The sequence below is a fragment of the Erpetoichthys calabaricus genome, chromosome 1 (assembly GCF_900747795.2).
Source record: "Erpetoichthys calabaricus chromosome 1, fErpCal1.3, whole genome shotgun sequence".
Classification (NCBI taxonomy): domain Eukaryota; kingdom Metazoa; phylum Chordata; class Cladistia; order Polypteriformes; family Polypteridae; genus Erpetoichthys; species Erpetoichthys calabaricus.
The window spans coordinates 58,702,814-58,729,634 of NC_041394.2; the positions used below are offsets into that span (position 1 = coordinate 58,702,814).

Sequence of the window (26,821 nt, forward strand, 5' to 3'; positions counted from 1 at the left end):
GAACACTAACAGTTGGTAAGTTTGTTTTTCATTGTTACACGTTATTTTGTCAACGAAAGAAATTTGTTTTATCATTAATTATGGTGGTTGTTTGAACTAATTTAATAAATTATATTACAATCAATGAAATCATTGTTTTATCATTTTTCTGGGAAGACATCATTTTTAATTAAAGTATAGATTTTTTTTAAAATTTAGAAATTTGCATACCATACCTTTCTGATTTGCACTATGCATTTATTTCTTTTTCCTTGCATTTAATTCCACAAATTGTATTTCATATGTGTTTTGATCTTTTATCAGTTTTGTACTGTTTGTGAATTAATTGACATTTCTTCTCGTTTCCCATATTTTTTGGATTGTTTGAACTTTTTTTTATTACGTACGTTTAATTGTTTTTTTTGAAAATGAGAGTTAAACAGCATCGCAGAAGAAAATTAATCAGTTGCATACACGTTTACGCTCTGATTTTTCATATAAATGGAATGAAAGAGTTAAAAACAGAACTAGAATAATATATGATTTTGGGAATATCTAATTATTCATCTTATTTAGTAATAGTTTATTAACTGCGTTGAACATATTATTTTTATCTGTTATTTAACTTATCAGAAATGCAAAGAAATTACATGGTACAAACACAAAATAACATCGTAATTGGAAATTTATCTAATCAGGTTAAAGAACTATCAAGTAAACTTGAAATTTGAATAGGTACATGTTTTGTTTCACAAGTTGTCATATTCATACAATTATTATATAATTGCTATGTATACGAGAAAGTTGATTTGGAGAATACTCCAAATTATTGTTTATTTCTTTTAGGTCAGACTGGTGCTCCTCCAGTTTCTTCCAGTGATGCTTCAGCTTCATCTTCTGCACCTCCATCATCTGCTAGTACCTCGGGACAGACTTGTACCTCCACTACCAGCACTGCTTCCACTGGCTATCCATCACCTACAGCCCCTTCACCTCCATTTGAGGCTCAACAGTTATCCCAACTTCTTGGTTCACTCCTTGGTGCTGCTGGTGGAGTATCACCCTCTATCACTGTTGCTATGCCAGGGGTACCAGCCTTCATACAGGGTGTGACAGACTTTATACAGGTAAAGTGCTGGAAAAATCTAGAGAGTGCACAATTTTAGAATAGCTTTAATTATAAACTTTTGTTTTAAGGTTGAAAACGTAATAAAGTTTATTTACTTGAAATCACATCTCATTTTTTAATTGTTCATGTATGTAGATTTTAGAACATTTTGATTATTTAGAAAGTTGAAATGAATGCAGTTTTAAAGAAACAATTTACTGTATCTTTTATATCGGCAAATTAATACTTTTTTTTTACTTTCTTTATTACAAGATAATGTTTGACACCTGCTTTTTCAATACGTTTAGCCAGCAAAATAAACTATTTTTTGATTTTTATGTGGTTTAAACATTTATTCTTGGCCTTTTTACCTCTAGGCTGCTCAGCCAGTCCATACATCACAACAAACTAATGATACATCAGGTTCACAGCAGCAGAGTCAACCTGATGCAAGTGCTGCCCCACAGGCTCCACCATCTTCTCAGCAACAACCAGGGGCAGCAGGAGTAGGGGAGTCTCTAAGCCCCGAGTTCTTTACTAGTGTAGTGCAAGGAGTACTTTCATCCATGATGGGATCTCTAGGAGCACAGCAGGGTAGCACTGAAAGCATTGCTGACTTCATTCAAAGACTATCAAGTACAAGCAACATCTTTGAACCAGGCAGTGGTGCTGCTGTTGGTAAGTAAATAATTTAGACTGCGTTTTGATGTACATCTGGACTGTCTAGAGCTATTTAGACGGCTGTGGATACCCATCTCTTCCTATCGTCAATAACATTATTGCACTATCCCATCCAATTTGTTTGGTAACCTGATTGAAGGATCATCCTGCTTTGTGCAAGCCTACTATACCACCCAATAAACCTCAGTTAATTGCACCTGTGAGGAAGTATACTAACATTTCCATGAGTACAATAAAGCATGTGGCAACACAGATTTTTCTGTAATGCTATGAAAACCACATATTGAAAGCAGTACTTTGAATTTTGCAGTTTTATGCATTACCATGTGATGCTTCACTGACTTTGGAACTTTGTCCATGGCATTAACTCCCTTCTATCAGGTTGTGTTAAAAAAAATAAGAAGAAAATGTATAAATCAGTTTAGGAAAATTATATTTCTTCCTTTTATTATTTAAGGAATTTTCCTTTGGGATTTAAGTATAGAGTGCATAATGAAATGACCAAAACAGTACTAAAAATCTATGTTTAACATCTTGTTTAAACACATCTTGCTTGATTAATTGCAGTATACTGCTGCTTTGTCGACTGATGGAGCTTATTTGTGTTGCCTAGTAGATGATTATATCCTCAGACTGCTTGCTGGCAGATTAAGTTGTTTTAAAGTTTATGATAGCAATAGAAACAAAGTGCATCATCACAGGGTGCTTTGTAATACATAATCTCTCTATTATATAAAAAAATCTTGAGACGAGACATTTTCAGAGAGATAATTTCACGTCCCGTGAGACGAGACTTTATGCCAAGAGATGAACTGAAAACCTAACGGGCCCAGTCACAGCGGAAATAAGACAAACAATAGAAGAAGAAAAGACAAAGAGTAGAAGACAAAGTAGAATGTCGTTAAGTTCAAAACTGTTGGCGCGATACACATGCAGAGCAGGTTAAAGATTATGAAAGTACTAAAATTCTAAAGTCTCAAAAAAACTGATAGTAAAGATTGCATTAGTACTAACAAATGGAAATTATTACTCAGTGAAATAATGGAACAGCGAAAAGACATCAAATATATGGACATAGGTGATATAACAGAGCTACTACAAGTTGAATTTCAAAGAAACCACAGTTCAGTCAGGTTTATATTTATGATCACGGAGAAGCGATGCAACATGGAATCGAACGAGTTAAACAATTGGACGTATTAGAAATTATGCAGCCAATAATGGATACAAATCCATATATCCAAAAATATCGAACTTTACACAAAATTTATCTGAAGAACACGGACAAAGAAGTTTTCTTGGATTTCTATATGAATCCAAAAGATCACACTCGCTTATATATAAACCAACATGTGACGAATTGTCAGCGATAATAGTTTCAAAAGACTGAGATATCAAAGACAGAGTTGACATTTGTGTTTATCCAAAAGCACGGCACGATTGAAATGACTAGCGCGTAGGGCCCCCTAGTTTTTTAGATAATAAAGATATATCGTTACAAACATCTTTGTGCAGAATTTTACATTTTTTTTCACCACAAACACTGTAAGTGGATCCTCCCACTGTTTATTTTGCCTGCTTATTATTGTGTGTCTTGAACCTAGGCTGATCACAAAGATCTACATGTAGACATGCTTTATCTTCTATATTCCAGGTACATTCCAGATTGGTGGGTGGACAGTTGTCTTTCCCGTAATGTCACTGGCAGTTTTGTCTCTAAAAAGAGATAAAATTGTATCTTTACACTTCTAAAGGAAAGCAATTTTAGGAAATAATCCCTTTTTTATATGAATATTTTTTTACCATGGCTTAACCCTTAATCATAACCTTGACATTTTAAAAACTATAAATTTGGTATAGGTGACATAAGCAACTTTCAGTGAAGAATTTATACTGGAACAAGCAGTTAATAAGTTATGTATTTTTAGCTCTTACAGATCTCGGGATATGCCACAAAGTCAGCTTATGTTAACCCTTAACTACTCGCACCATTTTTCATCTCATAAGTACTTGCGTGATGTACTTTATGCATCAGTGTTAAAATGGCTATTTATATGCACGGTGTGAGGTTGTAATATAAAACATTGCAATAATTTTGAATTATGCATATTTTTAATGTAATTTAATACCATATTACTGAATAGTATGACACAGTCTTGAACTATCTGAAAATAAACCAGATCCACTTCTCCAGTGCTCATTTGTCACCGGTCACACTTTCATCCACTGCAGGATTTGCACATGTACCATATTTCACTTCATTTGTTGAATGTTCTTTGCAAACACAGTCATTGCAAGAAGAACATCTTGTCATGCATTTGTAAGTACCCTCACAGTGTACCAAGTGCACATATGGAACTGTGCCATTTAAATGAAACGTATGTTTAGGTAGAGCATGCCCCAGACTATCGTTCTGAGGATAGATGGTGGATGCTGCCAGTAGGTTCAAGTTTGTTGGACTAAAATAACTTCGATTGGTGTATAAAATACACCACTGTGAGTAGTTAAGGGGAGAGCAGGCAAAACCATATTTCTTCAGAATACAATTCTAAATAATTTCCTATTATTGATAATTTTATCCTTTAGGTTTCTTTGGGGAACTTCTATCTCTGATTTGCCAGAACTTTTCCATGGTGGATATGGTAATGCTTTTACATGGTCAGTTTCAGCCATTACAGAGAATACAGCCACAGTTGAGTGCCTTCTTTAGAGAGCAGTACCTGCAAGGACAAGAGCCTACTGATACCAACATAAGGGTGAGTGCATATGCCTTAGATGCAGTCTGGAAAATACACAAAGTAATAAATGTAACTGCCCAGATGATTAGTAGAGGGTTTTTTTTTTTTTTTTTTAATTATAATAATTGAGACGGTACTAATGCAGAAATGCACAAAGGAGGGTGGCCAAGAAAGAAAATATAAGTGGTCAACACTGTTACTTTTATTCATTTTTTAATAAACAAATAACAAGCCTTTCATTTCCTTAGAATCTTAATGTGCTGTTCGGTTCACTTTTTTTCCAGTTTATTTATATTTTTGACTTCATGAACATCTTTCTGCAGGTTATTGTGCTTTATTTTGTTCCTATACAATTTTATGCACTCCATATCAGCAGTATACAACTATGATATTATTCATATTTATGTGTCCGGGGGAGAAACAAGCAGCTGATGAACGCTTGCCACCACTGCCGTAGTAAAGTGTCTGCCATAGCACATTTGCAGTTTACATTTCCAAGCCCATTGCAATTTGTGTTTGGCTAAAACTGCAGTTCATATCTCTCAGGTACAAAGTTGATGAAAAAAATTGAAGATGTTCATCCCCATCTTCTTCATTTTAACTTGTTTAACAAATTGCAGTGAAAAAATAGTTTATTAATTTATAGTTAAATTAGTGGATAAGATATTCTTAGTAATTTGTTCTTATTGACAGAAGAGTTGAGAGTTGTAGTTGCCATATACTGTGATTTTTAAAAAAATGTCAGTGTTATATAAAAGAAAATATTCATTTAGCTTTTTATGTTTACATGAAAGCACATAATTTTGATTTAATTAAATCACAAACCTTTCAGCACTTAATACCTAGAATAATCAAAAGGGAGAGAATTCCCAGCTAAAATATAAGAATCTTTTCCACTATTCACTTGAAGCTAGATGGAATCAGACTAAACCAAGATAGAAAATTGTTTATCGTGTTTAGTTCAGTTTGCTGAAATGTGGTGTTGTAAGATGAAATATACTTTCAAAAAAGCACAGTATTCAACAAAACTATTTGATTTGTTTGTATTTTATAAAGCCATTATTTCATTAATTTTTGTTGCTAGATTTAAGTTTTTTCCTTCTTTTATTCCCCCTCCCCTTCAAATATGTGCTGCTGTTTCTTTTTCAGTGACTGATATGAAGTTGATTATTTAAGTATAAACCATATTAGTAAATTATTTGTGTTATTAATAAAGGCTTTTACATCACATCTTGCAACAGCAGTGTTCAGCCATTATTGTGTTGGGTTTTTGTATCAGTGTATTGGTTGGTTTGCACAAAGATTTAATGCAGCTCTGAACCATGGAATGACAATATTACATTCAGAATACTTTTTTTCTGTTATTTTTATTATTCATTAAATATAAAGTTATTCATTTATAAATAATTCCAATTTAATGTGTAGTACTAAACAGTGGATCTGTTTATTTGGCATCACCCAATATACTTTAACACCTTTTTTCTTACATTAAAAAATGTAGTGCTTTTTCCTGAAGTTGCCTGTTTAATGTTTTCAGTATTCCTCTGCATTAATAAAAAATAAATAATTTTAAGACCTTTTTTTTGTTAATTGAGTTTAAATAGTTATTTCACTTGTATAACACCTGGAGGAGAAACAAAAAATGCATTAGTATGTTGGTATACTGAACTTAAAACTGTGAAACATAATTTAGCTGATATCGGGTTCTCCTTTGGTGAGAGAAATGTGTGTACACTTTGCCTGCAGAATTAAAAGCATCATTTTTTTTTTTTTTTTTTTTTTTTTTTTTTTTTTTTTTTTGAAGCATTAGGGGAAAAAAACAATGTGCAGTGTTTTATGCCACTTTTGCCTACTAGTAAGTGACAAAAAAGACCTGCTGTCAATTACTTAAGGTCTTTCTTGATAGTATATGTACCACTTTGATGTTTGTGTTTTTTTTTTTTTTTATTTTGCTTACTGTTATGTTCCTGCATTTTTTATGCTTTATATTTGTATTGTCTTATGTAACATGCAGCACATCATTAACTCATTTGCAGAAAGAGATGTCATTTTAAAATATTACGGTGGAATTATTAAGTTAAATGAAATAAAATCGCTAGAGTACTGCAGTTTATTTTAAGTACTGCCTAATTCTATGTATGCATTATTCTGAATATATATTGCAGAGAATATCCTTTTTTATTTATAGGCTGCAACTGATAACCTTATAAATGGATTGGAAGAATATATTACAGAGAGTTTTGTAAGTATGTTATTAATCTGTTTAATCTATTTTATTTAAATTAATAAAGTATAGTGGCTAAAATTCTGAACTGTACGATCAACTTCCTGATATAACTTACACAATTTAAAATGACTATTTTTTTTCCATTGTACCAATTGTAGCAAGTAAGTATAGAAAAAATTTTGCATATCTGCATTGCAAGAAACTTTCAATGAAAATATAAGCTGACTGGGTCTTATTTAACACACTTAATTTAAATGCTGTAGTAAATAGATGCAAATGCCAAACTAGACTTTCATTACAGATAGTTTGTAACATTTTTATCAAATATTTTCTCTTTGTTTAGTCTTCTGTTCATGTGCGAGAAGGTGTAGATATCACAAGGACCAACCTGGATTTTTTGCGTGAGCAGTTCAACCGAATTGCTACTCACATTCTTCATTGTACTGGTAATTCAGTTTTATTTTGTATTTTTCATTGGTTTGAATAATTAAAATCTAAGTCTGTAAAGGCAAAAACCAGTAGAAAAATAATTACTGATGCCTAGTACCTATATATACATATAGCAATGTATTTATTAAGATTATCACTTTGTAGCTAAAATTACTTTAAATCCTTAATTCTGACTCCTGAAATAATAGTGGGCAGGATCCCTTACACTCAGTCACAGTAAGGGAAATTCCTTAAATGTTCAGTGTAGATTTGTTACTGGAACACACTACTCTGCTGACCTGTTTTGATTGATTTAGAACTATTAATCATTTGAACTGAGACACCCTGATTAGTAAAACACAAAAGGAGAAGATATTCAGGTACACATCTCCCAACTTTTTGTTTACATTACTGAAAAGTATTTAATACTTTTTTTTTTTTTAATACAAAATAGAGGCATAATGACGTACTTGTTAAATGGTTTCAAGTGTAACCTTTAACACAATGGGTTGCAGCTAAGGAACAGTCTCTGTCATAGCATCTTTGTTCCTGATATATTCATGTAGCCTCTTGTTATAGTGGAGATACATGTTAAATCTGTCAACGGCTGCAAGTTGCATTATATCATCAAAACATGCTACTTAGATACACTTCATGTGTGGATGATTTTAGTGGTCACAGTGTATTATGAAGACACACATGAACTTTGCCTAAAAGTACCTGTGTCCACACAGCAGCAAAGAACGTCTCTACTAACATGTCAATCATATGTTCTGGTAGAACATTTTGTGTCTATAGCACCATTGAATTTAACTGTCTTCATGTAATATAATATGTGATCGCCATTCAGAAGTCCATTATGAGTGTGAGCATATTGGCTGTGGCAAGCTTGGTTTCAAGGTCTGTCTTTTCTGGGTAGCTGTTCACATTGCCTGTAGATGGAATATGGTATCCTAGTTCAAGGTAATCAACTGCTGAAAGGTTTTGGTGTTAGTCACATAACTAGCAACTACAGGTGCTCTAAATCAGTTTTTTGGGGGGGGGGGGGGGGGGCAGTATTGATCGTGTTACTAAAATTAGCTGATTCTGATACTGATTCTGATTTGTTTTCTTTATCCTTTTACATTTTTGTTTTTATTTTACATTAGGTTCCTGCATAACCAGCCATGTAGTCATAACCAGTCTTATATTCCATATTAAAGTGGTGATTTTATAATTAAACTGCAGACCACTGGTGTTACTTGTTCATTTTTAATTGACAAAATAAAGTTCTGTAGGCGTATTTTTCTCAGCAACCATAAAAAAAGTAAAATTCCTTTAAAAATACTATTTTAAACTAATAAAACGTACAATAAATATTTACTCATATTAAACATGCCATTAAAGAAGATAATTCTGGTCATAATTGCAAGTCACAGTTATGATAAAATGTTTATTAAGAATTTAAAAGCATAACATGCTTAACAAGTTAACACACAAAATCTATAAGCCTAATGTAACAAGCCTAATTTTTAGTAACCAGAAAGGGCAAAGTCATCTTTATCTGTTACCTTTCTAATTAAGAATTTCAGTTGCTTTGGTGGGGGGTTGACTTGACTTGAATCTAGTTTTGTCAAATTTGACTTGCTCGTATGGAATGTTGTTTGACTTTCAGCTGCTGTTCTATACTCAAGCTTGCTTGCTGTCCACCCTCAGACAAGAAGTGTCCATTTTAATTACAGGACAAAATGAAAATCTCTGTACTGTCTGTTTCAATTTCTCTCGAAGGTGCACCTCTTATTTCTTATACTCTACTCTTCCTGTCCATGGACTAGACAACTCATCAGATTCCCTTTTCTCAGCGTATTACTCCACTTTCATTAATGTAAAATCTAATATTCCGTGCATTCTGATGAGACCAAGATAAACTTTTTTGTTTCTCAGTGGTGTTGCTTTAAAGAACTGTTTAGTAAGACAGTTCGGTAAATGTTTTCTTTCTTCCTTGCCTAGGAGTATTTTTATGTTGTATAATAAGTATTTAACACATGCATAAGTAATTTGATGATATATTTTCACTAGTAATTTTATAAAAAATAGGCTGAAACCTGTTGCCCCAATAGGATTAGTTCCTGCCTTGTGCCTAAAACAGGTGGTACAGTATCTCACAAAAGTGAGTACACCCCTCACATTTTTATAAATATTTTATATCTTTTCATGGGACAACACTGAACATATGACACTTTGATACAATGTAAAGTAGTCAGTGTACAGCTTGCATAACAGTGTAAATTTGCTGTCCCCTCAAAATAACTCAACACACATCCATTAATGTCTAAACCACAGGCAACAAAAGTGAGTACACCCCTAAGTGAAAATGTCATAATTGTGCCCAATTAGCCATTTTCCCTCCCCGGTGTAATGTGTCTTGTTAGTGTTACAAGGTCGCAGGTGTGTTAAATTTGGTGTTATCGCTCTCACACTCTATCATACTGGTCACTGGAAGTTCAACATGGTACCTCATGGCAAAGAACTCTGAGGATCTGAAAAAAAGAATTGTTGCTCTACATAAAGTTTGCCTAGGCTATAAGAAGATTGCCAACACCCTGAAACTGAGCTGCAGCACGGTGGCCAAGACCATACAGCGGTTTAACAGGACAGGTTCCACTTAGAACAGGCTTCGCCATGGTTGACCAAAGCAGTTGAGTGCACATGCTCAGCGTCATATCCAGAGGTTGTCTTTTGAAAATAGATGTACGATTGCTGCCAGCATTGCTGCAGAGGTTGAAGGAGTGGGGGGGTAAGCCTGTCAGTGCTCGGACCATACAACGCACACTGCATCAAATTGATCTGCATGGCTGTCGCCCCAGAAGAAAGCCTCTTCTAAAGATGATGCACAAGAAAGCTTGCAAACAGTTTGCTGAAGACAAGCAGACTAAGGACATGGATTACTGGAACCATGTCCTGTGGTCTGATGAGACCAAGATAAACTTATTTGGTTCAGATGGTGTCAAGCGGGTGTGGCGGCAACCAGGTGAGTAGTACAAAGACAAGTGTGTCTTGCCTACAGTCAAGCATGGTGGTGGGAGTGTCATGGTTTGGGGCTGCATGAGTGCTGCTGGCACTGGGGAACTACAGTTCTTAGAGGGAACCATGAATGCCAACATGTACTGTGACATACTGAAGCAGAGCATGATCCCCTCCCTTCGGAAACTGGGCCTTAGGGCAGTATTCCAACATAACAACCCCAGACACTCCTCCAAGACGACCACTGCCTTGCTAAAGAAACTGAGGGTAAAGGTGCTGGACTGGCCAAGCATGTCTCCAGACCTAAACCCTATTGAGCATCTGTGGGGCATCCTCAAGCTGAAGGTGGAGGAGCGCAAGGTCTCTAACATCCACCAGTTCCGTGATGTCGTCATGGAAGAGGATTCCAGTGGCAACCTGTGAAGCTCAAATGAACTCCATGCCCAAGAGAGTTAAGGCAGTGCCTGAAAATAATGGTGGCCACACAAAATATTGACACTTTGGGCACAATATGGACATTTTTCACTTAGGGGTGTACTCACTTTTGTTGCCGGCAGTTTAGACATTAATGGCTGTGTGTTGAGTTATTTTGAGGGGACAGCAAATTTACACTGTTATACAAGCTGTGCACTGACTACTTTACATTTTGTCAAAGTCTCATATCTTCGGTGTTGCCCCATGAAAAGATATAATAAAATATTTACAAAAATGTGAGGGGTGTATTCACTTTTCTGAGATACTGTATAAACTTTGATTCCACCTACCACATGGCCATAAATTGGCAGGATGGTAAATGTGTTGATTCATTTTGTGAAATTGGTGTTAAATTAATGATATTTGATTTCTGACAAATTATTTCTAATGTGCTTATTGCAGATCACTCTTTTGGACAACGGCTTTTGGAACTGTGCAACCAAGGCCTGTTTGAGTGCTTGGCCTTGAATCTTTATTGCCTAAGAGGGGAACAAACTGCCCTCACTGCAGTAATAAATGATCGAATAGTAAGTCAGTGAAATTTTTAAATTATTTTAATTTCTGTTGTATTCTTAAGTGTGAGTCCTTTGTGTGTTCAGCACAACTTTTTGCGCTGTATGTTTAAATCACTTTTTGAAATCTGCTTCAGCGTCGTATGTCTGCAGATGTGAATCCTTCTTTGGTTAACTGGCTCACTGCTATGATGGGAATGAGACTTCAGGTTATCCTAGAACATATGCCTGTTACTGAAGAGAATATTTTGCATTATGTCAGAAACTTGCAGGTATTTATGTTGCCAGAACTTAACCCTATTTAATCTATGATATTAAGTTGAGTATCTTCAGTTCAAGCATAAATACATTAAATCTCAAATGTAACATTTTTCATAATATTAAAAAATAAAGTTTGCGTGAAGAATTAAATTAGGTCATTTTGGATGAAATACAAGTTTAAATATACTTTGATTGTACGTATCTGAATGTATCCACTCTTATTCTGTCTAGCTACCCTGCTGTATCTTTCCTATTTTTCATACCATGATTATAAAACAGGAAACATAAACTTTACATTTTTCATTATACTTTTTAATTAATTTGTTTCATACTACTACATGTAGTAGTTTTATTATTTTATTGATGTTTCGTTAATTTCTGTCATTTTATTATTGTTCATCTATTTTGCAACTATTTAAAGCAATGTCACCTTTAGTCTTGCATAATTAGAATTAAATGCTTAACAGCTTAGGACAAACAAATTTTGGTATTTAGGAAATTCAAATTCCTAGGTGATTTAAAGAAGTTTTACAAATGTAACCACACTTTTTTATATATAAATAAAATACACCTGAATAGTTGTCATGTAATCCTTTTTTTTTTTTTTTTTCAATTATGTGGTAATCAACCAGTTTGGTTTTAATGACCTCATCAGTGAAAATATTAATCTCCCTGCTTTTAGAGTGATTCTACTGGAGAATGTGCAGCCGAGTCTCACGTTGAAGAGATGCCAGAAGTTTCGGAGGTAAAATTAATTATAGCACTTTTGTCAAAATATTCTTGTTGTTTATTATAACCACAAGTGTGCACAACATAAATCATTCTTTGTAATTTTGCTTCAATATACCATTCACTTTCATATTTAGGCCTTGTATAAATTCTTCTCTGCAAAAATGGATGTGCAAGCCTTTTGCTAAAGGCTGCTGTGTCAAGTGCAAGAGAGATTATGGTCAGTTTTATTGGCTTCATAGACATTGCAAATAGGACTAGGTATTAGCATTGATGTCCCAATTCAATTTCAGTTCACAATATCCCAATTCGATATCATCATGATTGAATTAGCATGGACTGATGTATTTAAGTTGCTGGCTTTTAAAGAGATTACTTAACCAAACATAGAGAACATTGATATAATGTGAGAAATTTCACTAAGATTTTGTTTGCAGAGTGTCTACAAAGTGACTTAATAACATGCATTATCATGGAATCACATTTAAGAAACAATACTTAATTAGTAGTGAATAGTTAACGTTAGAATATGCATGATGTGGAAGAAAATATTGCTATTTACAAACTTTTTCACAGTACTGCGCTTATTTAAAATTCACCTTAATTTAACAAACCTGTATCTCCACATCAGAGTCCACACACATTGTGTAAGAGGGTTCTTTGTTTTATTACAGTGCAATGGCATCTAGTTTATATAACATCTATAACATCTTGCAAATAATAACTTCTTAAATAGTAAATTTTATTCAGTAACCTATTTGTGTGTTATGAATCTACATGTGGGCACCCTTCAACTAAACTGTTATCCAAATTTATATCCTATTCGGAAATTTACGCTAATCTTGAATTAGTCAAAATGAAACATACAGCAGGAAGACTGTTTTTTATAATTCTACAAGTTTCACAAATCATCAGTTGCTCACGTGTAGCAGTCACATTAATCAGTCTCAAAAATGTGTCCTCACGTTTCCTACCCACACAAAAAGCTTTTTAAAATAAGGATCTAGAGCTAATGCTTGTTGACAGTGGCATTGGATGAATGGAACATATAAGACAAAAACCCAGACATCGTGATTAACATTGCTGTTAATATGATCTGTGCAGTACAGCTTATGGAGCTACTTCACCTCAGCTGCTTTGTGCATAAGCTTTCTTTGGTATAGCAGGTTGTTCTGAATATTCTGACAATTGCCCACTTGCCAGGTGAGGCATGTTGCAAAATTTTTCCACTGTAGCAGTACAGCTAGTTACGTGCTTAAAGAGATGCAATGTTTATTGGACATGTTAACACGCAAACTTGTGATTGATACAGTCATGAGTTGGAAAACCGCATAGGACATGCTAGAAAGGTTTTTGGAACAACAGCCAGCCGTCTCAGCAGCTCTTCATTTAGGCAACAAGGTTGCTCCTGGTATGACTGGAATCCAGTACTCTCTTCTGCAACACATCCTCCACAAGTGCCCAGTAGTTATTAATGTAGAGACTTGGGATTTTAATATAGGAATTTGCTGCCATATATGGGCAGCTGTCGCAGGTTAGGACTACTCTCTTACTCTCACTTGTATTTGGGATTGAATGAGTCTGTTGTGCAAACCATGGGTAGTTACTGTAAATAACCATGTGTTTAAATGCACGTTTTTATCTCTTTGTTTTTAAAAACTTAAGACTAACTGCTGATTATTTACTGAGTATAGAGTTGTGAAACTATATTTATACTACTTTCCATTTCTACAGCTAATTAGTGTCAACAAATATTGTTTTATTTATTTTAAATTCTACAGAGAGATGATCCTTCTGCTTCCCCAGTTCCGGCTACCACAGCTGAGGAAGCGATGGCTTCACCAGAGCAGCCAGTTTCCATGAGCAGCCAAAGAGAAGATGCTGAGGCAGAACCTTGGGCTGCAGCTGTGCCACCAGTAATTTTTAAACCTCAAACTTTTATTTAGCAGTGAAAGGAGTGCTGTTACTAGTCTATGAAAAGTTTAAAATTCACCAATATAAGTTATCAGATATTGCAATGTATAGTGGATGTAAAAAGTCTACACACCCCTGCCAAAATCACAGACTTTGTTCAATAAAAAAATGAAACCAAGAAAATTGCAATCTGTACAAAGAAGGTGAAAACAAGTCAGAAACTGATTATTGAAATAAGGAAAAAATCATTCAAAAACCGGGTTGCATTAATGTGCACACCCTTCAATCGTCAAGGATGTGGCTGTGTTCAGAATCAACCAGTCGCAATAAGTCTCATCTCAAATACTGTAGTATACACCTGACATTAATTAAAGTGGCTCTGTTAGAGCTCAGATAAAGTTGGGCTGTTCCTGTAGGATTGTTCCGATATCCTCGTGGTTGCTATGTACTCCAAAAGCTGTGGTCCGCAAAGAGCTTTTTAAACATGAATGGGATCTCAGCATTGAAAGATATTAATTAGGACAGAGGTACTTTCTGTATCCAGTGTACCTGAAATTCTTAAATACATAAAGATAGCAAGTGTTATTCTGTTACACTAAGATTATGTGGCCAAACCAGGAGTCTTGTTTATAAAATTTTATGTGGATTTGAGCATGAAATTATGCATACACCAAAAAAACAGTAAAATGCATACAGTGAAAAAAAAAAAAACGGATTGCTTAAACCTAGCATAAGCACATTTGTATACAATATACCCTTTATCAATCACACTCCTCTTGTAACTATGTGTATGTGAATGCGCCTTGAAACCGGCCTGGTTGCCCCCCTGAAACAGCCATATATGGTAATCATCCTTGTGCATATGCCTTCACAATAATATAGGCCTTTGTTGATTAGTAGATAAGCCTCTCACCTGACTTATCCAGTGTGTGTCATTGGATAAGGCATCAGCATCTGAGAGGGTAGCCAGTGGCATTATATTGAATGCTGTAGACTACATGAGAAACTGACGGTTCAGCCAGTTATCCTACCAACAAGCCAGCCATTATATACAGTACCATCATCTAGTTGTCTGTCAATGCTAATTTGCATCAAAATAAATGAATCATGGGATGACCCAAGCATTCAAGTGATGTCGTTCTCATTTTAGCATCACAGGTGACTTGTATCTTAAGAATGGAATGTAACTGCTTACTGTTAACAAAGTCAGATCCATTATTATTTGTAAAGTGCAAATAGGCATTTCGATTATGTGGCATATGTCTGTGCAACAAGGTTTACAAAATAAGATTGACTTTAAATGTTACCAGTCATAGCCATTCAAAACATTGATGTTAAGAGGAGGCTATCAGCTATTACTTACTGTTGTGCAGGTAGGTCTCCTTGAAGGGAAACGTAAATAATTTCTTGACAAAAAAACTCTTAGGTTTTATTAACGGCAGCAAAATGTTCCAGACTCGTCTGCTAGCACTGAAAATTTCGGTGTGCCCCAGTGCTGAGTGACAACCCCAGTGCTAGTTTGCTACCAGTACTACTGAGCTGGAAAATCTACAATTACTCAGCTGCTTTGATGAAGGATCGGTTAGGTCATGAATTTCGATGACATTTGCAAGTCACCAACTCAGTTTATATTAACATTTCCAACTGCTGTTTTACATCTGATAAGGCAAAAGCTTTGCAGCCCATTGGTACAACATTAACTGTGTGTGACTAGAATAAGGGGTATCGAAAGATGAGTTTTTGATATTTCTGTAATAATCTAATTGTGGATAGGGTCATTTGTGTATGCAAAATCGAATTACAAGGAATGGCAAAATAATAACCTCTTTGTTTGCTGTTACTCAGTGTAAGACTACTGGTCAGATGTTCAAAATTATAACAGATATTTGGGTCCGTAGGTGGGTGTATCGTATGTCATCTAAAAAGTAGGCCATCACTTTATCTTCAACATGTAAGTGGAGTGAAATTAGTATTAACTAAAACCATTCAAACGAGGTCTCTTTTAGACCATTATACATACACTATTATGCAGCTGTATGAATGAAGTATTTATTAAAGTACAAAGTTAAAATATTTTTAAATTATGATTATTTAAAAAAGTAGCTCTTCACATTTGATCATATTACAGGATCTGTCATTTTTGCATAATGGGTTGTATAAAGAGTGCCACACCCTTAGTCCATGTTGTAGGCCTAATTTGGTTTAAAACATTTTTGTCTTTATTACAGGAATGGGTTCCTATAATTCGTCAGGACTTGCAGTCACAAAGGAAAATGAAATCTCAGCCTCCTCTCAGTGATGCATATTTGTGTGGAATGCCTGCCAAACGCAGAAAGGTTAGTTAAATTAATTCCGTGGATGGAATGACCCTATCCTTGCAGTGGGCTTCAACACAAGTCCAGGGAGAAGCAGCTGGAGACAAGTGGAGCGAGGTGAGGTTCAGAGAGGGAGTCCTGCTGGATGCCTGTAGTTAGCCATAGACCCAAGGCTGTGTTTGTGTTGCTTCCAGAAGAATAACATGCCATATCTCAAAGCTCAAATTATCTCAAACTAGTTTCTTAAACATTACAATAAGTTCACTGTGCTCAGATGGTCCCCACAGTCACCAGAACTCAGTCAATAGAGCACCTTTTGGACATGGTGGAACAGCAGATTCGTGTCATGGATATCCAGCTGACAAATCGGGGCGGAGTGGTGGCTCTGGGGTTAAGGATATGTGCTGGTATCTTGAAGGTTCCCGGTTCGAATCCCCTTCACTGCCAAAAGAGATCCTATTCTGCTGGGCCCTTGAGCAAGACTCTTAACCTGTAGTTGCTCCTGGGGCGCTGTACAATGGCTGACCCTGCGCTTTGACCAAAAGGGGTATGCGAAAAGTAATTCCTAATACAAGAAATTGTATAAGGCGAAATAAAGAACAAAAAAAAAATCTGCACCAACTGCATGGTGCTATCATGTTAATATGGACCAAAATCCCTGAGGAATGTTTCCAGCATCTTGTTGAATCTATGCCATGAAGAATTACAGCAGTTCTGAAGGCAAAAGGGGGTCCAACCCAGTACTAGGAAGGTATACTTAATAAAGTGGCCGGTGAACGTATGTGTATATATATATGTGTACACACGTACATACAGGGGTGCATGCATATGGAAAAAGACCTTCTGGTTATTATTTCAATAGCTCTATTAACTCAAAAGAATGTCACATTGGCACAGTGCACTTAGGTACAATCTTGTTAATAATGGTTTGAGTTAATAAAGTTATTGCCTGCCCAGTTTTCCATACACAGGTGAAATTCTGTTGTAACAAAGTTCATGGGACCATTAAAATATTTTGTTGTAACGATTATGGGTAAAATACGTATAGTATAGTGATAGGGTTTGATAATGACTCGTCGCCATCTCTAATGGCAGTGGCACAAGAACAGCTCTGTAGCTGCACTGCTGCGTCTGGTAAACAATAAACCTAGGACAAAATAATTGGTTGTCCTCAGTAGGGTCAGGCTTACTGCGTAATGTACTTGTCACATGAACTTTAGAACTTTTAACACCGGGATTTGACCTGCTCTTCCTCATACTTTCCTGGTCTGCCACAATGGTGATTCCAAGCCACTGGTGTTGTTCTAATCAGAAGATGGGAGCTAAAGCAAGATTGCCCTATCACAGCTCCTAACAGCTTCTGTTTTGAATGTCTTTTATTTTTTTTAAAGTCTTGAGACTGTGCCTGCCTTCTCTATACAGTAATAAAGTACCTGTGTTTTCCTTGTGAACTGGGACTCACCTTCCTGTCTCACGTGCAACTCTGTGACCCAAGCTTGACAATATCTGTATAAAAAAACAGCACTTCTTAAACTGCATAAAATCTTATTTGAAAATGAGACATTATATATAACTTTTCTTTTTATAGCAAAAGAGGTATGAATACAGAATGAAACCAAGACATTTAGATGTAACTTTTTTTTTTTTATTATCAAAATATAGGTATGAATACAGAACAAAAATTTGGAGCACAAACTCAGAATTCAGCTATACCTGTATGGTGTCGCACTTACACTCTCGTTGAGCCTCTCCAGGCATTGAAATTTCACAACAGACTCTATCTCTTTTGGTCTAATGAGAAAGAGACAGCCTAGGGTTTCTGATACTCAGCGAAAGTGTAGGTGCAACATTAAGTAATTTTTGCATCACATTAGTGTTTGGTGGCCATTTTTGGTTAAAAACACATTTGCTATATTGAAATTTACATTTCGTTAAAACTAAATCTGTTAAACATGACGACGTGTGAATGTTTGTCCAGGCCAAGAAATAGTGTTTATTCTGAAAATTTCATAACTTAAGTATTCACTATTGTAAGAACTGACCTATGCTTGTATTATTTGCTGTTGTCTTAAGATTTCATGCTATTGTGATATGCAGGTGCAATAAGAATTTTTTTTTGTGGGGGGTGGGTCTCTTTTAGACAGTCCAGAATGATGGTCCTTTCCTGTCCTTGTCGGAAGCAGTAAACAGAGCTGCCAAAACAGCAGGAGCTAAGCCCGTAACAAGCCCAGAGAGCCTCCAAGGAGATTTGGAAAAACCTCAGTTGCAGGAGGCCTATTCAAAACAAGTATGTAATGCTCTTCTGCCATTTTCATATTTATTAAAATCTTTACAATGCAATTTTATATTGTATCTAGACCCGAGAAAACAAGTTCCCCTTGGGGCATTAACAAAGTATTTCAAATCTTAAAAAAAAAAAAAAAAAAATCTAGTATTTAAAGCGTTACCACTTTATCTTTCTTAAAGGCTCCACACATTTCTTTTTATTTATTGTTATCTTTCTTAAAGGCTCCACACATTTCTTTTTATTTATTGCATGTTTGTATGTAGTAGTAGGGTGTTATACCGTGTTAGCCATTACGGATGCAATAAAAAGTCAAGCAAAATGACACCTTTTATTGGCTAAATAAACAGATTACAATATGCAAGCTTTGAAGGCAGTTCAGGCCCCTTCTTCAGGCAGGTTATCTATATTACTAAACCACAGTTTAAATTATGCATGGACGGCGGACACACCGCATGCGCACTGCGCCTCAGAGTCAAACCCATCGGCTTCCCAGAGTCAGTAGGTGGCGCCTAAACAACACAACCTGCGAATTAAACCTGCTCTAATCCACTGTGTCAGCGGTCTGTGTGGCATATTTGAATCACATAACGGAAAAAGCTCAACGATTTGTAATACAAAACCGAGCCCGTAGTTCCCAGAGTCAGTGCGTGGCGCCCAAACACCACAACCTGTAAACTACACCTTCTCTAATCCACTGTGACAGCAGTCAGTGTGTGTAAGTTGGAGTATGCTTCCTAACAGTAAACAACTTCTACCTAACGACACAGCCACAGAACAACAAAGACGAGACAGCATGGATAAAAACAATACACGGAGGCTCCTACGACGCGCTTCACACACACCAGAAGCAAAGACGTCACGGCTCCACAATGAAAGAGCTCAACTAACGAAATCGGAGGGAACAGAAAGTGATTGCCATTCTTGGATTTGCGATTCTTTCGAGAATCGCGGGCTTGCTGGTAATATAGAAACTGGAGTTCTATGAGTTTATATAGACATTAGGACAGATAGCAATGGAAAACCTTTAAGGGGGTCATCTTCAATGTAAAAAATTAACAGACCTCTCCAGCCTAAGGGCATACTCACACTGGCAATTTGTTCCGTGCCTGAGCACATTTGTCCACATGTATCCCCACAAAGTCTAGTTCATTTGACTAGTGTGATCGCTCTGTGCTGGTCCAACTGTACCGTGCCCTGACCCGCTTGGAAGAGGTGGGGCCGAGTATGGCTCAGTAGCATTTGGGAACAGTGTGACCATTAAACGTGCCCGAGCACGGAAAACAGACATGGTGTCATTGTTGCAACAAGTCAGTGCAATTCTCATTTCATTCAGTACCATTCGAGTTAAAAACACACCTTACACATGAACATGAATTGAAGTTGGCAAGAAAAGCTGCAACCTCCTCCCTTAACATCGTTTGTCTCTGTAAAAAGTGCAGCGTGGTTAACAGCAAAACACTGCACTTCACACTCCATGAATCTGTATGATGTAGAGTAGCGTTATCCTGCCCTACTTGACTCCAAAAACAAAAACCACAAAATCAGTAATGATTTTGACATGCATGCTGTCACTCTGTTCGGATCATGTTTTGGCTTTACACAAAGTCATATGGTCATGATGAAAGCGTGCCCAGGCCTGGAACATTAAGCTCAGTATGAGTGCAGGCCAGCAGGGGAGTAGGGAGGGGGGCAATCTATCTTGGGCACAGTATGGACCAAACGTGCCTAGTGTGAGTAAACCCTAAGATTCATTTAACAGAACAGGAGAACAATGTGTAGTCAAGATCTTTTGATAACTAACAAAATCTTTTGAAGTTTTTGATAGTAGTAGGGTGTTTTCCATATAATGTGGATGTGTAGTCAGATTGTCTAGCTTAGTCAGAGAGATGTAAATAATTCTCGAATCTGGTCATAATACTCTTGTCTCTGTTTAAATAAACCATGTTGTAATGTCTTAAATTTTAACAAGAGAGAAAGGATGAACCTGCTCTCATCTGTATGGAATGGGAAGTTAAACTGATGGCTTAAGATTTAAAGGTGTCATTTTGCTTGACTTCTCATTACTTGTTTGTAGTAATGGCTGAGAGAAAAAAAAACTAATTTTTTGATAGCAAACAACAAAAGTTTATAATAGGCTTCAATGCTTCAAACAATATAAAAAAAACATGAGGGTAAAAACTTTACATACATAATTTATATGTCAGATATCCAATCATATGCTTTCAACATTCTAAACATATATATGTATTTTAAAAAAAATACATTGTTAAACACTTCTCGTAATACATTCAAGTGAATTTGAGCTTTTGAGTTGAAGACCAGCCTTATCCATTGGTAAAGAGCCCAGGGCTGTGAGCCCTATCTTTAGTTCACCATCAAGTGAAATAGCTGGTTTGTAAAATATCCAGACACTTCCTCTAAAGTACACACTGGCAAGCAAATCACATTGATGAATCACAAGCTATGTGGCTCACCCAGTTATGACATAAAAAATCAACCCCATCAACAAAACTGCCACAAGACTCACTGGGTCAGAGTCCATTTAAATAGTACACCAAAATGTTTTCAGATTGTCAGTAGTTGTAGCGAATGTGTTACAGAAAATTTCTTAAGTCTAGTAATAGCTGTTGTAAAGCAGCTTTGACTGTTTAAGTCATAATATAGAGGTTCATTGGATCAGATATTTATTATTGTTATTGGACTGTTTTTAATTGCAAAATTGTTAAAACCGTTTCCCTCTTTTAACTTATGGAAATCTCCTTCTTTTCACTTACATAGATTTGTTTTTCTTGTAGGAAACAGTCTTAATAGGTTTCTTTTATTAGCTGAGATTTAATTGGTTACTCTTTTCAAGATTCAAAAGTGTATTCATCGCACACAGTTTATACTGGTACAACGTTCAGTGAAATTAAAAGTTGGCCTACTCCAAGATTGTGCAAAACAAACAAGCAACAGAATAAATAATAAAATTAAGAAAAAGAAAATAAAAAACTTAAGTTAAATTAGATTAAAATTGAGTTAAAATCTGAAACAGTAAAAATACAGAGTGACTGTGCAGTAAGTTACTTTGACTGTGCCATGAGTTTTAGGTTTGAATGTTTGTTGGCATGTCATAGTTCAGGATCCTGGTCATAGTTAGAGCTCGTCCAGAATGCGTCCCAGTCCCTGTCATCAAGCACATCATGTATACTGCTCAAAAAAATTAAAGGAACACTTTTTAATCGGAGTATAGCATCAAGTCAGTGAAACTTCTGGGATATTGATCTGGTCAGTGAAGTAGCAGAGGGGTTGTTAATCAGTTTTTGCTTCTTTGATGTTAATGAAATTAACAGGTGCACTAGTGGGGCAACAATGAGACAACCCCCAAAACAGGAATGAATGGTTTAACAGGTGGAGGCCACTGACATTTTTCCCTTCTCATCTTCTCTGACTGTTTTTTCACTAGTTTTGCATTTGACTACAGTCAGTGTCACTACTGATAGCATGAGGCAATACCTGGACCCAAAAGAGGTTGCACAGGTAGTCCAACTTCTCCTGGATGGCACATCAATACATGTCATTGCCAGAAGGTTTGCTGTGTCTCCCAGCACAGTCTCAAGGGTATGGAGGAGTTTCCAGGAGACCGGCAGTTAATCTAGGAGAGCTGGAAAGGGCCGTAGAAGGTCCTTCTCCTATCAGCAGGACCGGCATCTGCTCTTTTGGGCAAGGAGCAACAGGATGAGCACTACCAGAGCCCTACAAAATGACCTCCACCAGGCCTCTGACCTTCATGAGTGTGGCCTAAGGGACCAATGTCCTGTAGTGGGCCCTGTGCTCACTGCCAGCACCGTGGAGCTCGATTGGCATTTGCCATAGAATACCAGAATTGACAGGTTCACCCTGAGCACGTGTGACAGACATGAAAGGGTTTGGAGAAGCTGTAACATCGTTCAGCATGACCAGTTTGGTGGTGGGTCAGTGATGGTCTGGGGACGCATATCCATGCATGAATTGATGCACCGACCTCTACAGGCTAGACAACGGCACTTTGACTTCCATTAGGTGTCGGGATGAAATCCTTGAACCCATTGTCAGACCTTATGCTGGTGCAGTGGGTCCTGGGTTCCACCTGGTGCACGACAATGCCCAGCCTCATGTGGTGAGAGTATGCAGGCAGTTTCTGGAGGATGAAGGAATTGATACCATTGACTGGCCCACATGCTTGCCTCACCTAAATCCAATGGAACACCCCTGGGACATTGTTTCGGTCCATCTGACGCTGCAAGGTTGCACCTCAGACTATCCAGGAGCTCAGTGATGCACTGGTCCAGATCTGGGAGGAGATCCCCCAGGATACCATGTTCTCAGGCATGCATATAAGCACATGGGGCCATACAAACTACTGAGTACGATTTTGAGTTGCTGCAATGAACTTTCAGCAAAATGGACTGGCCTGCCACATCATTGTTTCACTTAGATTTTCGGGGTGCCTTTGAATTCAGCCCTGTGTAGGTTGATCATTTTAATTTCCATCAAACAATGTGGCATCCTTTTGTTCCTAACACATTACCCAGTCCATGTCAGTATAGAAATCTCAAGCATGATTTTTTTTACCATTGAGATCTGATGTGTTTTCAAAGTGTTCCTTTAATTTTTTTGAGCAGTTTAGCATGCCTTCTGACTGGTCGGACCAGCATTTGATATCTCTCTCCTCACCGGAAACCCCAATCATGATGCATTGTTTATACTCATGGAGAAGGAAAATGGCGGTGTGGTCTGACCTTCTGAAAGCCAGTTGTAGAAGCACTTTGTTGCCTGACTTGAACTGGGTGTAACAATGGTCCAGTGTGTTTTCTCCCTCTGGTTGGACATGACCCATCTGAGGTTAGCTTCGTTAAAGTTCCCCGCCACAATAAACATTGCTTCTAGTTGCTTGATTAGATGTTCACTGAGCATATTGTGGAGTTTAGACAAAGCCTCCTCTGTGTTAGGTGATAATAATAGCAGAAAACTCATGCTCTGAAAGATGGGGAAATGCAGGTGAAAGCCGTGTTTAAGTCAAACAAAGAACACTGCAGTCCCCGTTGTCCTGTTGAAATTTAATTATGACTCAAAAGATCATCCATCTTGTTTTCGAGTGACTGGACATTTGCTAGCATGGTCCTGGGCAGAAGAGAATGATGTTGTTTGTTCCTCGATCTATTCTGCATGCCAGCTCTTTTGCCACAATGTTTCTTTCTCCACCGCTACGTTTTGGCTCCTATAGGGTCTTAGTTATTGTTCCCCATATCACATAGGATCTCATGGAGAATCTTATTTGGATGCAACAGGTCAGTAGGTAGATGTGCAATGTGATGAAAAATAACCAAAAAGGTAAGTAAATGCACAGTCTTAACGGAGTGACCAGGAAGTCAGATGACTCAGCAGTGTCATCTTGGAGAATTAATTAATCCTCTCAGCTGTCACCAAGAAACAAGCACAAAAGCTTCTTATCTCATATATGTTTAGTGGTGGCATCATGTACTAGTTTCCAGATGGCAACAGCTTGCCTCCAATACCTCCTTTGATAAGCATAGCTATCAATCTGTGCTACTTCTACATGCCTGACCTTGTAGCTTCCCCACACTCGGCTCTGCCGCATTACTTGCATTTGGCTTGAGTTTTACATTTCTCTTCTCTCCAAAAATAACTAAAAGGTAATAAACTAATCAGCAGACAGAAAATAGAGTTACAGCACAAGTGTTTAAACAAAACCAGTCAAATTGACACTTTCCAATCAGAACAGTAAGACTCCACCCATTTTCTATCCACAGTACCATTTTATAACATTGGTTAAATTGGTTGATTATGCTTTTTAGAAATAGTGCACATAGTGTTATATAAACGATGTTCCCCAGTCATTTGTGAATTGTTTTTCTTTGATTTATTTTGAAATACCTCTCTGATATCTTTTTCATAATAAACAGGTGTAGAAAAGTTATTTTTTGTTTGCATGTCATTATTAAAAGGCAGAAGGTTAAGATAAAGTGAAGCGACTAAATGTTTAGAATCTTAACATACAGTTAATCTAAAATTAATAAAACATAATCATTAATACAAAATGATATTGATGTATATTTACTGCATTTTTATAGATAACCAGTCGATTAGTAGTTTGACTTCAAAAACAAAGAATTTAAATGAGAAACCTATTTAAGTGAAAAAAGTGGTCAATATGCGTATCCCATTAAATGAACAAATCTCCATCTTGCAGTATTGCTTATTCAGTTGCTATTTCCCCACTGCAGATGTTTCTTGTGTGTTCCTCATATTCAACCAAGCTAGACAACTTTTTTCCCCCCTAATGAAATTCTAATATTGTAACTGTATCATTCTAAAGGTGTTCATTCACATGTATGTTTTTCTAGTAGCTTTAAACCTTTTTATTTAAAGCTGCAGTGATGCAAACAATAATTTTTGTTTGTTGTTTTTAGCTAAAAATGGACATAAAGAAGAGAATACAGGATGATCCAGATTATAGTACTCAGCGCTTCCCCAACACTCATCGGGCTTTCTCTGAAGACTCCTAACTTTTTACCAAACTGTTATTCCTTCAACCTACCAGCCACATTTTTTCTGACACATTTTAGCTGATGGCTGTCTTTTCTGCCATTCATAGATTCCAGAATTTTTTTTCCATCCCCTATGCTATCCATGTTTGAAACTGACTTTTCTCAAGGATGGTACTTATTTTACTGGTCAGACTGTTTGTGAATAAGCACATGTGCAATCAAGAAGGCCTAAAGTGAGCAATTTCAAATGGAACTTGACTTTTTGGTAAAAAAAGAAGACACTGTACCTTGAAGAACAGAAATTCCTTCAGACAAAAGAGCAAATATTTGAGACTAAATGTGTTTTCATTAAATATTTTATTCATATTTGTCTCATCTATAGCATGGACTAGTAAATTTGTGCCCAGATCTGTGCTGTACAGTATGTGCAACTTATCCACTTAAGGTTATTGCTGCTGACTACTGCTTTTGCAAATCTCCTTGAACCATTGACTCTTTTTGCTTACAATAATGCTGGATGTTCTGTGATCAGGGTATAAGCTCCCTGTTAGCTTTTATCACTATGTATAATTCTGTTTTGTTTCCAAATGTATAGTGGCAGAAGTCAGTTTAAATATTCTTGCAGTGTACAGTATAATGACTGAAAAGAAAACGTTTGAATGAACTGTCACATTCAGGAATTTCAGTGTAAACATTTTGTAAGGAGAAATAAGACAAAATACCAACCATGGCCTATTACAGCTAACAACATACATGCAGGAATGTACTTTTTGTTTTTAAATTAAGTCTTTAATCTTATTTTTTTGTTGTTTGAAACAATTGAGTTGAGTTCTAGTATCATTAAAAGTACAAATGATTATGCAGTCTTTTTGGAGATTTTTGTGTGGACCATTTTTCAATATTGTATGAATTATAATGTATTTGTATTGCATTAGCTCAGTTATAACTTGCCATTCCTTATTAAAATGAAAATGTACAGATAAGTTGATTTCTGAGGTCAAAATGGGATATTTGAATCCGATATTAAACAGTATGTATGATGAGCAATCACTATAGGTTAGGTAAGTCTTTTTAAGTGGTAGGATGTGTCAGCAGATTGATCAGAGAATGAAAATGAGTAAAAGACGGATATTGACGAGAATATTCGTATCAGCACATTTTTTACATTTCTCCATCAGAGCTTGCAGTATTCAATGTATTGATCTTTAAATTTTGAATTGCTAATTGCACGTTTTGTGTTTTGAAAGGTTTTTCTAATCTTCACATCCTTACATATAGGCCTTTTGGGCAACCGAAAGACTACACCTTTTTTAGCCTTTAACACGCACTCAGGCCTTTGCTGACAGCAGCTGGAGGCATTTTTTTCTGGACAGAAGTTTATGTGACACCATTTAAGAAGTTATACAATATGAATAAAACATGGTGCTTTATGTAGTACAGGTTGAGCCAAAAAGAAATACCACATTTCAAATGTTTATTCTACAAAAACTCTACAAGATAAAATAAATTTCATTATGACACAAGAAAGGATATACAAAATAGATTTTTTTTTTACTGTGTTATAAAAATGTCTTCAAGGTGGTGGCCGTTCTTAGCGATACACTCTTTGAGATTATTTCTGAACGTTCGCATTA

General features: G+C 36.3%; 1 protein-coding gene across 4 annotated transcripts in view; it reads left to right on the forward strand.

Moving 5' to 3' along the window:
• The window catches only part of LOC114650601 (large proline-rich protein BAG6-like), a 119,008-nt gene extending 92,964 nt beyond the window's left edge, over nucleotides 1-26,044 (forward strand). For all 4 annotated transcript variants that reach the window (XM_028800361.2, XM_051934613.1, XM_051934617.1 and 1 more), the window contains 12 exons: nucleotides 826-1,106; nucleotides 1,465-1,765; nucleotides 4,355-4,524; nucleotides 6,695-6,748; nucleotides 7,077-7,179; nucleotides 11,042-11,166; nucleotides 11,289-11,423; nucleotides 12,095-12,157; nucleotides 13,923-14,057; nucleotides 16,284-16,391; nucleotides 18,511-18,657; nucleotides 25,110-26,044. In XM_028800361.2, the coding sequence (XP_028656194.1) occupies nucleotides 826-1,106; nucleotides 1,465-1,765; nucleotides 4,355-4,524; nucleotides 6,695-6,748; nucleotides 7,077-7,179; nucleotides 11,042-11,166; nucleotides 11,289-11,423; nucleotides 12,095-12,157; nucleotides 13,923-14,057; nucleotides 16,284-16,391; nucleotides 18,511-18,657; nucleotides 25,110-25,205 (1,718 nt within the window). In that variant the 3' untranslated portion in view covers nucleotides 25,206-26,044. The remainder of the gene's footprint in view (nucleotides 1-825; nucleotides 1,107-1,464; nucleotides 1,766-4,354; nucleotides 4,525-6,694; nucleotides 6,749-7,076; nucleotides 7,180-11,041; nucleotides 11,167-11,288; nucleotides 11,424-12,094; nucleotides 12,158-13,922; nucleotides 14,058-16,283; nucleotides 16,392-18,510; nucleotides 18,658-25,109) is intronic.
• Nucleotides 26,045-26,821: the final 777 nt, after the last annotated feature.